Genomic DNA, 14,462 nt, shown 5'->3' on the forward strand with positions numbered 1-14,462 from the left:
GCTTCATGTGCGGCTACCTCGACATCGGCACCCGACCAAGATATCGACCACGGCAACCCCTCGCATGGCACTCTCCACCAAGGCTGCACCACCCAATGCTCTTGGCTCCCTCGACATCGGCACAAGGGCTACCACCTCGCACGAGCACCTCGGCTTCCTCAACGGTCCAAGCATCTGTGACGCGACATCATCAACGACGCTCCCGCTACGATTGCGGGGGAGTGCCAACCCGTTGGTTCATACCTTCGGTTTCTCTCCAGTCTGACCGTCCGCGGCGCTTCCATTGTCCACGTCACTACCGCTACGATTGTGGAGGAGTGTTAGAGATATATTTGGTATATGTGCATTTGGTAGTATATGATTTGTAATCATCTCCTACCTTGTCTCTAGGATAGCCTTCCTGACTCCCAAAACTTGTACCCCTATTTATACTCGTCCGAGAGGCTCATTATAACATACAACATATTCCACATATCTCTCTCCCTCTCTATCCTTACAAGAAAGTTTATCGAAATGTGCATCTGATGGTATAGTTTTAAATGATATGCAACTTATATTTAGTTAACCAAATTATTAGTGGAAGTTTATTTTAAAAAGTAAAATGGTCTTGTATTTAAGAACGGAAAAAGTAATAAAAACAAATTGCAAATAAAATAAAGTAGACAAAACGGGCTGAACACCACGCAATGTCAAATATACATCCGTCTACCAATAATACTCCTTCCATTCACTAATATAAGACATTTAACTATTTGTAGATTCATTTATTTTGGTTCATACATAATCTACTTTTAATGTGTAGATTCACTTATTTTAGTTCGTATCTAGTCTATTTTAAAGTTTCTAAACGATTTTACATTAGTGGAACTATAAGTTTACTTAGGCTGGTGCCAACGCGGGCTGTAGTGGGGGCGCTATCGCCGGCGACAGGGCGAGAGAGGGGCGAGAGAGGGGCGAGACGATAGCGCGGGACGGTGGCGCGGGCGCCCGGCGCTATCGCCCGCTACCGCCTAGCTACCGCCCGCGCTGGGGGCGAGAGGGAGACGAGGGCGGGCTAGAGTGGGGCGGCAGCGTTGGCGGGGCGGGGCGAGAGCGCTGGGAGCGAGAGGGTGGCGAGAGGCGGGCGAGAGAGAGGCGACTGGCGGGCGAGATGCGGGCGAGAGGCGGGCGAGAGAGTGTAACGGCTAGCTGACGTGGCGCGATCTGATTCGTCCACGTCAGCTAGCCGTTGGGTTTCAAAAATGGCAAAATTTCATCCCCACCCCCTATAAATACCCCCCATATGGTTTCACTCATTCCACACCTCACTTCATCAGCAGTTCGAGCGACGGAATGGAGGGTGATATGATCGAGCAGTTCCAGGCGGAGTATGAGGAGGAGATGCTCAACGAGGAGGCGGTGCCAAGACGGCGACGCCGCCGAGAGTTCATCAGGCGTGATCGTCTGGGTGCCCACGATCGGCTCTTCGAGGACTACTTCGCCGACGACTGCAATTATCCTCCGAGCTACTTTCGGCGAAGGTATCGGATGAGGCGATCCCTTTTTCTGCGCATTGTGGATAGATTGGGTGAATACTCTCCGTATTTCACCCAAAGAGTTGATGCTCTCAACCGTGCTGGTTTTTCTCCCCTACAAAAGTGTACTGCGGCTTTGCGTCTGTTAGCTTATGGAGCCGCTGCAGATACGATAGATGAGTGGCTTAAGTTAGCTAGACAAACTTCATCAGATTGTCTAGATAGATTCTGTGAAGGCATCATTGAGTGTTACGGGGAGACGTTTTGCCGTCGCCCAAATGTGGAGGATACTCAGCGTCTGTTAGCGAAAGCCGAGGAGCGTGGCTTTCCGGGCATGTTAGGGAGCATCGATTGCATGCATTGGCAGTGGAGGAACTGCCCAGTGGCTCATGCTGGTCAATTCACAAGGGGAGACATCAAACACCCTACCATAATCTTAGAAGCCGTTGCGTCGTATGATCGTTGGATCTGGCATGCCTTTTTTGGAGTGGCCGGGTCCAACAACGACATCAATGTACTCAACCAGTCGCCGTTGTTCACTGATGTGCTTAGGGGAGAAGCACCCGTAGTGAACTTCACGGTGAATGGACACGAGTACCACTATGGTTACTACCTTGCCGACGGCAGCTACCCCTCCTAGCCGGTGTTCATGAAAGGTGTTACTCTTCCACAAAGTGAAAAGCATCGAGTGTTCACTGCTGCTCAATCAGCTTGGCGCAAAGATGTCGAGTGTGCCTTTGGAGTGCTGAAGGCTAGGTTCAACATTCTAGCAGTTTCGGGACGCTCCTACTCGAGGCGTACTCTTGGGTTGATCATGCGTGCATGTGTCATTCTGCACAACATGATCATCGACGATGAGCGTGGTACAAATTTGGACAACATCTATGAGACAGTTGATTCAAATGTCGGGCCTACAATACACCACCATGCACCACCAAGCCTAGCAGCCAGGATTCAGATGGACAACGAAATGAGGGAGTCACCAATGTATGCACAGCTCCAGCATGATTTGATTGAGCATGTGTGGGCTAATGCCTAGATTATGTAATTTTTTCAAATTTTTATGTAATCTTTTCAAATTTTTATGTAATTTTTTTATGATGTAATCGGTAACAATTTTAGTTCAATAAAATAATTTCCCTGCATTATTTATATTGTTGTAATCTGAAAAAGAAATGCTGATGTCGAGGAGAGAGAAAAGCTGACGTGGAGAAAAGAGAAGTGAGAGCTGGCACTATAGCCTGTGCATTGACACCGTGGGGTGAGAGTGGGGTGAGAGTGAGGAAAAAAACTGACGTGGCAGGCTAGAGTGGAGTGGTGCATTGGCACTAGCCTTATGTCCTAACTCCACCTAGTTGAGTTTGGCCATTTTTATACTAGTAAATTGTCACAATATTTATAAAATATAATTGATATATTTTGAAAATGTACTTAAAGATGGAATTGATGTAATATTCCAGGTAATGGGGTTACAAAAATAGAGGAAACAGATGTGTGCATTGCATTCATGCATAGAAAATCTGGGGAATTTTCGCGCTTTAAAGAAAAACAGTCACAGTAACTGAAGTTTCACTTGACCTTGGTGGAATTGAAGTAGCTCATCAAGTCAAGCGTTACAAACCTCAATGTGACTTTGCTAAAACCTTGTCTTGGGAAGAGATGATTTGATCTAAGGGGTTAGATCAAATGGAACTAATAATCAACACAACAACACTTTAATCAATGATCAACTACTTGATCCTATAATAGATCATAATATGGTAATCATTGCCACAACATAAGAACATCTATTCAATTACAAACCAAGTAACAATAAAATGGAGAAACCATTCCTGACTTATCTTTTCCATGTCTTAAGCTAATCCTTGAACCTACCATGAACCTCATGGTATTCATTATATTTCAATCTTGGAAACAAGACAAGGAGATCAACTCTAGAAATATATATATCCTTTTCTATTCCATACTAGTATACATCAAACCAAGAGAGATGAGAGTTCTACAATAATTATTAGAGAAGCAACAAACCTTGAGCTAAACCTTGGATATGCATCCAAGTATTCACATCATCATCTTAAAGAGAAACCCTAGGATATTATTCAAGTCCTTCCCAAGTAAGAGAGCCCATTCATATCAATTCTAGCTTTACCTATTAATGAATAGAGGACAATCTTTGAACTAAAGTATTGGGTTGTAAACCATTTCATCTTGGAGTGGTGAGATAACCAAATACCAAGTGGAATAAGACTATATCCATGAATTAGTGAAATAAGGGTTGGACTAATCCAACTAAGTCAGACAATTGAATCTTTAGCTCAGCAACCTAAATAAATATTAGGAGTACACCATAAACCCTAGAATAAACCATTCCTATATGAGAGAACTCAAGCAATGGAGTTACACTAAAAATAGATGAGGCAACACCTGGATTTGAGAGAGAGAACTATTCTTATGACCAGATGATCATATCATCATTGTTGAGTAGAACCCCAACATAATATCTCAGGCATTCTCCTGGGATATAAACTTTAGAGGCAACCATAGTAGTCCCATCCAAGAAAGTAAAGTATAAGTACTATACCTTAGCTGATCAAGACAATACTTGATCATGGAAGTGAGAACCCCATTTAATGAGAGATCCTTAGGAAGCCAAACCTTGATCATTATAAATTGAGTGATGATCATAAACCCTAAGAACTTGAGGTAAGGTATTAAGAGCAAGTTGATCATGTCTAATCCATGATCATACACTTGAGGTATGTGAGAATAAGTTGAATCCTAATAGGATAAGTAGATATCCTTCACCACATGAAATCATAGGGAGGTAACTAGTAATCAACCATAGAATTATATCCCAACCTTTACTTGTGCACCACTTGGTGATCATAATTAGAATCCTACTATATCTATATTTCATAAATTAATGAACCTAAGAAAACCTTAGAGTTGAACACTATACTTTATTTGGTGAGAAACCATAACTCCTTAAGACCAAAGTTAACTATAAAAAGAACTATAACTAATGAAGTTACTTTAATGATAAATTGAGGATATCAATAGAAGTTAACTGGTAGAAGATAAAACCAACTCTCAAATCCTTAGTAATTAGAGAAGCACATAAGATATGAAGCAAGTAACCAGATTACCACGATTAGGGGAGATTAAACCCTAGCCAATGCACTATGGTGTCATCCCATATCTACAAACTAGAATAATATCTCAACCTAGTTTGTATCCCACTTGGGTGATCACCACTATAAACCTAATCCACATTTGAGTTCCAACCCATGTGTCATTAGGTTAATAGTATTGGAGCCTAGAATTGTCCATAAAGTAAACCTTATGTTCCAATTTGTTAACATATAATTATACACATCAAATATTAAGCAAGAGATCACTTCCCAAATGGAAACTAAGTTCTAATAACAATCCCTCAAATACTTTGAGTTGGGAGTATCACTTCCCATAATTCAAAACAGAATTGAATCCATAAGAAAAAGGAAAATTACATTAGCACATGAAATCATGCCATCAAAATCAATCTCCTATTTGAAATCCATAAATAAGTATTATCTTAAGGTTGCTTCTTGCAAAGTAACACCAAACAAAACCCTAAATATCATTAAATAAGAAAAACCATCATTTGGAAAATAATTTGAATATCTCCAAAGACAAATTTCAAATTCATACCTATATGGATAATTAACCCAAATCCCAATAGCAATTAATAAACCAATGATTTAGTACCATATTAAAATGGATAATATCCAACAGTAATTATAAAGTATCTTGGGTGAATTTCACAAGAATTCAAATTGTAAAATACCTGCATAGTATAGATGAATTCAAAACAGAAATATAAAACCAGAAATTCAAAACAAAAATAAAAAGAAAATAGAAAAGGAGAGGAGAGGGACTTACCTGGACCTTGCCAGCCGAAGAAGCCCAGCAGGAGTCCACCAATGCGGCCCAGCAGCGCAGCCCGACGAGCCCAAACCAGCCCACTTACCGTTTCGATGGATAAGATCGGAGACGCCGTCTTCGTCTTCGTCTTCGCTCGCGTCGACGCACATCAGCTCGACACCGCGATGGAGAGGCCACGTCCCGCGTCGTCGCCGCCGATACCGACCGCCAGCGCACGAGGAGGAAGCTATATAACGCGCCGAAGCCCACCATTTTCCCTCCTTTCGTCTCAATCGACCAGGACCCCGAAACCCTAGCTCGCCGGTGACAAACTCGCCCCGGCGATTCCGACCACCCCGAAGCTCGCCGATTAGCTCAGAAGGAGCGCCACGATGTCCTCGTCTATCTGGTATATGGGCGCGTCAAGGGGAGCACGGAGGAGCGCGAATTTCGGCATTCCCTTCCGCCTGGGTTCGCCGGAAACCTTAAGCTTGCCATCGTCTTCGACCACAATCGAGGTCGCCGATCATCCAGGAAGCATTCTGGTGAGCAGACGCTTCGATTGAGCCCTTACTCGCTTCCTGTGTCGCACCCTAGCATTATTTAGACACTGGCCGGAGCTCGCCGCCGCAGATGATGGTCGCCGGCGATGTTCCGGTGGACCATTCGAGCAGACAACCACACCATTAGACTCAGAGTGTCGAGGGGGTTCGAGTAGCGGTAGTCGCGCATCCAGGGGCGCCATAAATCGGCGGCGCCGCCACACCCTGCCTCGCCGGCGTTTAAACGCCGGTAGGGTCAACACGCCGGTCAATTTTGACCAAGCACAGCTTGCGTGGCAGCCTACGTGGCACTGGTCCCACGGGTCAGTGTCTAGTGCTAGGTTCTGCCACGGTACATAAACCGTTTTCTTTATTTTAATTTCAATTCAATAATTACTGAAACTTTATAAAAATGTAGAAAATTCATTTTAAGTCAGAAAAATATAAATGAGATATTAATATTTTTAGAAAAGAAAACTCTATCCAATAAAAATATAAAATGAAATTTTTATTTTTAATAAAAATTCAATTATTTAATACTTGTTATTTAAGCCTTTAATTTTAATTCTAAATTCAATTAAAATTCAATAATTAGGAAAAAGGTATAAAATAAATAAAAACCAGTAAAGTAAATAAGGAAAACAATAAAATTAATTTTCCTTCTCTATTAATTTATTAAATCCTTATTAGGAGGATTTTAAACCCTAATTAATAATTATCTTAATTATTAATTATTTAAAAATAATAAAATGCCAAATCCAATATTAATTTTATTTCAAAGTTATTAATAACTTCAACCTTATAGTGAAGTTATTAATTCAAGAACTTTAGGGTATTTAGAAAACCCTAATTTCATAAGTAATAGAACCAGGAACCCATAATTTAATGTGGGACCCTAAAACCCTAATACCACTAGGCAACCTAGCTCCATTTATTCATATGAACTCTAATTTGTTTCTAACCTAAACCCTAGGTTAGGATAAGTGATCATGATATTTTTCCTCTGATCCATAGAACCATAATTAGCAAATAAATACTTACCATGTTCACATAAAATGTAGGAGCCCTATTATCCATAATTCAGTATTCCATGTATGCATACCTATCCTACCTAGTTAATCAAGTAGGGTGAGCCAAGTGTAAACCCTAGATCCTATTACTAAAACACCAACCTTAATCATTCCTACTTAGCATCACACCATCGTGATGAATTCTAATAGCAATCATATCTAATGTTTAGCATTACATACCATACTCCACTAAACCCTACTAGTGTGAGATACTTAGGAACCATCCCATCTAAGAGCCAACCATTCCTTACTTAGTGGATCAAATAACAAACCCTAGACAATCTCAATCCTAATTGATATGCTTCTTATTATTTAAGAAGTATGTTCTTCAAAAGTTATTCTTTTTAAGTAAATAAAGAATCATCATCAAAACTGCCTAATAGAACCTATAGACAATAGCAATCTATCACCAGCAAAGAAGCATCAACCTTGATAGCACCCATGTATAATTAATTGCTTAGAATGCCTAGGCTTAACTCAACCTTACATGCCCTAGGTGTTGATGAATCCAACTAGGTTGTGATCCATCTAATACCTACTCCAGAAACTAAATGGAACCATCATCAACCATAGAACCCCTCAACCTAATTATCGTACCTGTTCTTTATTAAAGAACATGTTCTTCAAAAGTTATTCTTTTAAAGTATATGATAATTAACCATTAACCATGCCTATAGTACTAAAACTGACCACTGTTCTTTACTTGTTAACATTATGCCAATTATCATTCTTTGTGTGCTCAATTGATTATTATGTTTTATTATCTACCTGTTTATGATACCAAGTAATCACACCTGAATAAGAACCTTGTTTGTGAATCACTCTAAAAAGTGCAACACACCCTGAACCAATCATTACAACTCACTGATCCTAAATCATCGGGGTTAGGTCACGCTTAGAACGATTACATCTCATACTTATGCATTATTGCATCCTTGCCAATCTTTTAAATATCGTCCTTACCGGACGATGATGCTATTTCAGAATTTGGAGTTATTGCGTATCGAAGACCTTGCCTGCATAATCTTGCAGTCAAGAAAGGCAAGTTCATCACTTGCTCATGTCATTTGAGTATCTTTATCAAATTACTTGCAAAGTACTATGATTATCACTATTGCATAAAAACCAAAACCACTATTTTCATAACTATGAATATGACTATGTGGTGGGCAATGGAACCATGGATTGTGTTGATATGGTGGAGGTTCCATTGCAAGGGTTTATATCCATCTAGGATTAAACAACAAATGTCGCCAGTGATTCTTGTGCTGTAATACCCGTGTTAACCATAAGATCTGGAATGGGACGGACTAGTCAATCGTATTTCCACCTCTTGTACATCAACGGATGCGCTTGCCATAGCAGTTGTATCTGGCGGAACAACCGGAGGGTGGGGATCCCACTCTAATTCCCCACGGTAAAGCATTGCTTGCCGTAGCAGTTGTGTCTTGCGGAACAACCAGAGGGTGGGGATCCCACTCTAATTCCCCACGGTAATGCGGTCTATGATGGGTTGCAGCTACCGGCGTAGGAGTGTATGGTAGAGCCCAGCACTGTCGTCGTGGTCGGGGTCCACCCTGAAATCTACGGAAATAATGGGACCGGCGTGGACCCAGGGTCGGGGCATGCAACAAAGGGTGGGTGTGCAAGGTAGCGGAGGAATATGATTGACTATGACCTTACTCCTGACCTCACACCAAAGGAAGTGTGGACGGGCCTGCAACTCGGTTGGCAACAAGGATAAGATTTCTTATGGGTAAAGCAACACACCTCTGCAGAGTGTGATGAATCGTGACCTGTCACTCCCTGTTCCAGGATTTGGAACTGCGAACGCTGCCGGAAAGGAGCTCCATGAAGTTCTAGTAAACCGGTGAAGGCTGATGGACATAGTTCTTCTGAATAAAAGCAATCTTTTGAAGAAATGGTTACGAAAACTTGCATTGGTATTAGACTTTCTGGTCTAATGTTGTAGCTATTGCATTAAACACCTCTTTCCTATAATGAACTTGTTGAGTAAGCTCGTACTCATCCCACTCTTAAATCCCCTGCTTAGATATGGAGGCATCGAAGGAGGATCTACAGTGCAACTCGAAGACCGATGAGTCAACAACTACTTCACGAGACGGGACCCTGTCAGAGGAGTCAGATACCACATCCAACAAGGAGAAAACCTAGTTTAGCCATAGAAGGGAACTAGCTTCCTAAACCTAGCTCCTATTTAGCTAGAGTCTATTCTTAGCCTCTGTAGTTAGTGAAATACTCTACAAATAGAGTTCGTGATAAGACTATACTACGAGTCGTTCTTCTGGAGTTTATTTACAGTTTTACCTCATTGTAAAGTAGGAGGCTGTGATGATCTTATGTAACAGAGTCGATGTTGTAATTCTATAGACATACCTTGGACCCGCATATGTTTCTGTTGTACCACTCTGAGCGATATAATACTAGTGGAACGGTGTTTCATTTGTGTTATATCAGACTTGCATACTACACCATGCAGTGGTATGCCGGGTCACCACAGTTGGTATTAGAGCAAATGCTTTGACCCTAGGATTAAAACCCTTTAAAGGAGACCTATAGGATTGGTAGTGTCTATAGGAAGTTGCCTTAGTTAAACCAAATACTTCTTATGACTTGAGATGGATATTCACTTAAGAATAATCCTGACACACTTAAGTCAACCTTTCTTATCTATCTTTACTAAGAGAAGTTAGTTAGTGAATCCCAAGTAGGTAGTATACCATTAAGTCCTTAAAACAATAGATGAGTAGATCACAGTTGGTATACAATACATGGTAGTCCAAAGAGAGGATACAACCATAAGGAAGATATCCTATTGGAAGATGTGTACCAGCACATGTTATAGTTAAATAAGAATTACTCAGACCTGCACTAGAAGTAATATCAAGTGATGAAGATAATTAAGATGTCCTAATAGAAGATGTAGACCAAGTTAAGTAATGGGTAAGTAAAATTTATCTAAAATTGTGAAACAACTGATAGTAAGGGATGAATATAAGTTATACGAGGTAGTATAAACCATGATGAGTCAATCATGGGAAGTAAGGAAGAGTGATAGGAATAAAAACTTGTCTACTTACATGGTAGAGTTGCTAGTCATATATGATTCACTTGAGAATCATTATGTGATGAAGTAGAACCTCTAAAGTACTTAGGAGGAGTACAATAAGAAGCCAAGTGCTAAACAAGTAGTGCAAGAATTGTATTCCAAAACCATGGGAAGTGTGCCAAGCACATCAGAACTATAGCCTTATGGTACAATAACTTGGAAGTATAGGAGCTATATTCCAATAGTTATGTGTCTAGAATAATGATGTTAGAAATAGACATATCATGTGTAGTAGTCCTCAACAAAATGGAAGTTAAGTAGTACTTCCAGATAAAATTAGGTTAACCTTAACCATCCCCAAACCACTTTGTGTCAAGTTTATCTCATTGCAATTGTGCAATTAAGGTAAATGTTGAGACAAATAGTAGAATCCCATATATTCGTGCTAAATATCACGATATAATCCTATATTATGTGGTGTTATATACTACACATCTCAGCCGGATGTTTAGAGATGTCTTACTCAACTATTTTATTCAGGCTTATGATGGTGTGTATTATAAGCACAAAGCTGAATCTTCTTGGATTTTATTGGATTTTCATTGTTTGACTAGATCCATACATGAAGTTTGACTTTGGTATGCAAATGCATGTTGCAATATCAAGTCCTTACTTGATGCTATAGATCTAGAGGGTAATAGTATTCGTGTGAGGAAGCGACGAATTTTGGAAGATTTCGAAGTCAAGATGAAGGTTCATCAGATAAAGGAAACAAAGTTGTGGGAAGCAACCACAATATTCAGAAGGAAGTACCAATCAAAACTCATGCTTTACCTCAACAAAGGAGTACTTTAGTACATGAGAAGCATGAAGGTAAGAAATCTGGTGATTATGGAGAAGCTCAAGCAGATCCATAGTCAATATTGAAGGGAGAATGCATGGGAAATCACTTAGGATGCTATAATCATAGTGTCAGTTAGTGGTTCTCTTGCAAAATAAACCCTGACAGAAGGAAGATGACCTATGAAACCGTAGCAGATATAAGAAGACCATAATTGGTATCAGAAGACCACAGTTGTGGTATAGGATCAATACTGCGAGATAGAGTAGAAGATGTCTCGTCCAGTTGATCAGAACCTATAATAGAATTCATTTTTAGATAACAAATAGCCACAATTGGTATCAAGTAGTCCACCATTGGATCATTTGTACCAAGAAGTTGTGAACAAATAAATTTTTGTCAGCCAAATAACTATGATCTATAATCATTGAGTCGAAGGATTCACATTGGATGTCCACAATTGAGTGGATACACCACAAGGATTCTTCACGAGACCTTAGAAGAATATAAACCATAAGCTACACCTAGACTAATATTCTAACCATCAATCCAATAGTTGGAAGAAAAGGAGTTGAAGACCATAAGAAAATTCTAAGGGGTAGAGTAAAGATTGAGTTGGATATACAAGTACTCAATACTTTAAGCTAGATCGAAGCAGAAGGTCTGAACTGAGAGGAAGTTCGATCTTATTTTCATAAGATTGTTGAACATTACTTTCAGAAGGATGTCAGACCAGAAGCCGAGATTTATACCTCGAGGAAGTAAGAAGTAGACTATAACTTGAGAAAGTGAGTAATATTCACTCAGCAGTTCGATAGCTCAAGTAATCTAAGGTTAATGAAGTTGGATGAAGGAAATACCATAGACCAAATACAGTTCAAAAGGGCCAAAGACCGAAGAAGATTGAACATACCAATACCAAAGACTAATAGAATGATTCCTTTCATGGAACCTAAATAAACCAAAATAGTTATAGGTATCAATAATAAGCCATGATTGGATGGACTAAATGAGTCTAATCCATTCTTAGGGAAATAAACCATCAAGACCATTTCCATGTTAAGTACCTTACTTAGTACCATTATTGCAGTTTTGGTAGTAAGGGAAAACAAAGACCTATTTATCAATTAGGAGTGTACTATCAAATCAGTCTTCAGTTAAGACTAGCAGCACCAGAAGAAGTCCTATCATTGATTCTTCAATGAGAAAGGAAACAAGCTTATAGAGTTGAAAGAAATCAAATAATTAAAAGCCATGGCTCAGAGACATGTATTATTAGATACCAGAGAAAAATCATAGAACTGGAGTAAGAAACTAATGTTCAGAGACAAACCCTAATGGATTCCAGGAAGAATCTGGACAAGGGATATATTCAATTATATCCAGTAAGATCACCACGGAGTTCTAGAAAAGTCGTAGTCTGCACAAGTCAGATTCACACCTCGGAAACGTGAGAGAGATCAAACTTCGAGGATGAAGTTTAGTTTAAGGGGTAGAGACTGTAATATCCCAGGTAATGGGGTTACAAAAATAGAGGAAACAGATGTGTGCATTGCATTCATGCATAGAAAATCTGGGGAATTTTCGCGCTTTAAAGAAAAATAGTCACAGTAACTGAAGTTTCACTTGACCTTGGTGGAATTGAAGTAGCTCATCAAGTCAAGCGTTACAAACCTCAATGTGACTTTGCTAAAACCTTGTCTTGGGAAGAGATGATTTGATCTAAGGGGTTAGATCAAATGGAACTAATAATCAACACAACAACACTTTAATCAATGATCAACTACTTGATCCTATAATAGATCATAATATGGTAATCATTGCCACAACATAAGAACATCTATTCAATTACAAACCAAGTAACAATAAAATGGAGAAACCATTCCTGACTTATCTTTTCCATGTCTTAAGCTAATCCTTGAACCTACCATGAACCTCATGGTATTCATTATATTTCAATCTTGGAAACAAGACAAGGAGATCAACTCTAGAAATATATATATCCTTTTCTATTCCATATTAGTATACATCAAACCAAGAGAGATGAGAGTTCTACAATAATTATTAGACAAGCAACAAACCTTGAGCTAAACCTTGGATATGCATCCAAGTATTCACATCATCATCTTAAAGAGAAACCCTAGGATATTATTCAAGTCCTTCCCAAGTAAGAGAGCCCATTCATATCAATTCTAGCTTTACCTATTAATGAATAGAGGACAATCTTTGAACTAAAGTATTGGGTTGTAAACCATTTCATCTTGGAGTGGTGAGATAACCAAATACCAAGTGGAATAAGACTATATCCATGAATTAGTGAAATAAGGGTTGGACTAATCCAACTATGTCAGACAATTGAATCTTTAGCTTAGCAACCTAAATAAATATTAGGAGTACACCATAAACCCTAGAATAAACCATTCCTATATGAGAGAACTCAAGCAATGGAGTTACACTAAAAATAGATGAGGCAACACCTGGATTTGAGAGAGAGAACTATTCTTATGACCAGATGATCATATCATCATTGTTGAGTAGATACCCAACATAATATCTCAGGCATTCTCCTGGGATATAAACTTTAGAGGCAACCATAGTAGTCTCATCCAAGAAAGTAAAGTATAAGTACTATACCTTAGCTGATCAAGACAATACTTGATCATGGAATTGAGAACCCCATTTAATGAGAGATCCTTAGGAAGCCAAACCTTGATCATTATAAATTGAGTGATGATCATAAACCCTAGGAACTTGAGGTAAGGTATTAAGAGCAAGTTGATCATGTCTAATCCATGATCATACACTTGAGGTATGTGAGAATAAGTTGAATCCTAATAGGATAAGTAGATATCCTTCACCACATGAAATCATAGGGAGGTAACTAGTAATCAACCATAGAATTATATCCCAACCTTTACTTGTGCACCACTTGGTGATCATAATTAGAATCCTACTATATCTATATTTCATAAATTAATGAACCTAAGAAAACCTTAGAGTTGAACACTATACTTTATTTGGTGAGAAACCATAACTCCTTAAGACCAAAGTTAACTATAAAAAGAACTATAACTAATGAAGTTACTTTAATGATAAATTGAGGATATCAATAGAAGTTAATTGGTAGAAGATAAAACTAACTCTCAAATCCTTAGTAATTAGAGAAGCACATAAGATATGAAGCAAGTAACCAGATTACCACGATTAGGGGAGATTAAACCCTAGCCAATGCACTATGGTGTCATCCCATATCTACAAACTAGAATAATATCTCAACCTAGTTTGTATCCCACTTAGGTGATCACCACTATAAACCTAATCCACATTTGAGTTCCAACCCATGTGTCATTTGGTTAATAGTATTGGAACCTAGAATTGTCCATAAAGTAAACCTTATGTTCCAATTTGTTAACATATAATTATACACATCAAATATTAAGCAAGAGATCACTTCCCAAATGGAAACTAAGTTCTAATAACAATCCCTCAAATACTTTGAGTTGGGAGTATCACTTCCCATAA

General features: G+C 39.1%; 2 protein-coding genes across 2 annotated transcripts; both read left to right on the forward strand.

Moving 5' to 3' along the window:
* The first annotated feature begins 1,332 nt into the window (after positions 1 to 1,332).
* On the forward strand, positions 1,333 to 2,154 carry LOC139839190 (uncharacterized). Its single transcript, XM_071829238.1, has one exon. It carries the CDS (start codon positions 1,333 to 1,335, stop codon positions 2,152 to 2,154), a length of 822 nt encoding a protein of 273 aa, XP_071685339.1.
* A 9-nt stretch (positions 2,155 to 2,163) lies between these two features.
* LOC127347351 (uncharacterized) lies at positions 2,164 to 2,553 on the forward strand. Its single transcript, XM_051373544.1, has one exon. The coding sequence runs from the start codon at positions 2,164 to 2,166 to the stop codon at positions 2,551 to 2,553; it is 390 nt and encodes a 129-aa protein (XP_051229504.1).
* The last annotated feature ends 11,909 nt before the right edge of the window (positions 2,554 to 14,462 follow it).

This window comes from Lolium perenne, chromosome 4, assembly GCF_019359855.2.
Source record: "Lolium perenne isolate Kyuss_39 chromosome 4, Kyuss_2.0, whole genome shotgun sequence".
In the NCBI taxonomy this organism is placed as follows: domain Eukaryota; kingdom Viridiplantae; phylum Streptophyta; class Magnoliopsida; order Poales; family Poaceae; genus Lolium; species Lolium perenne.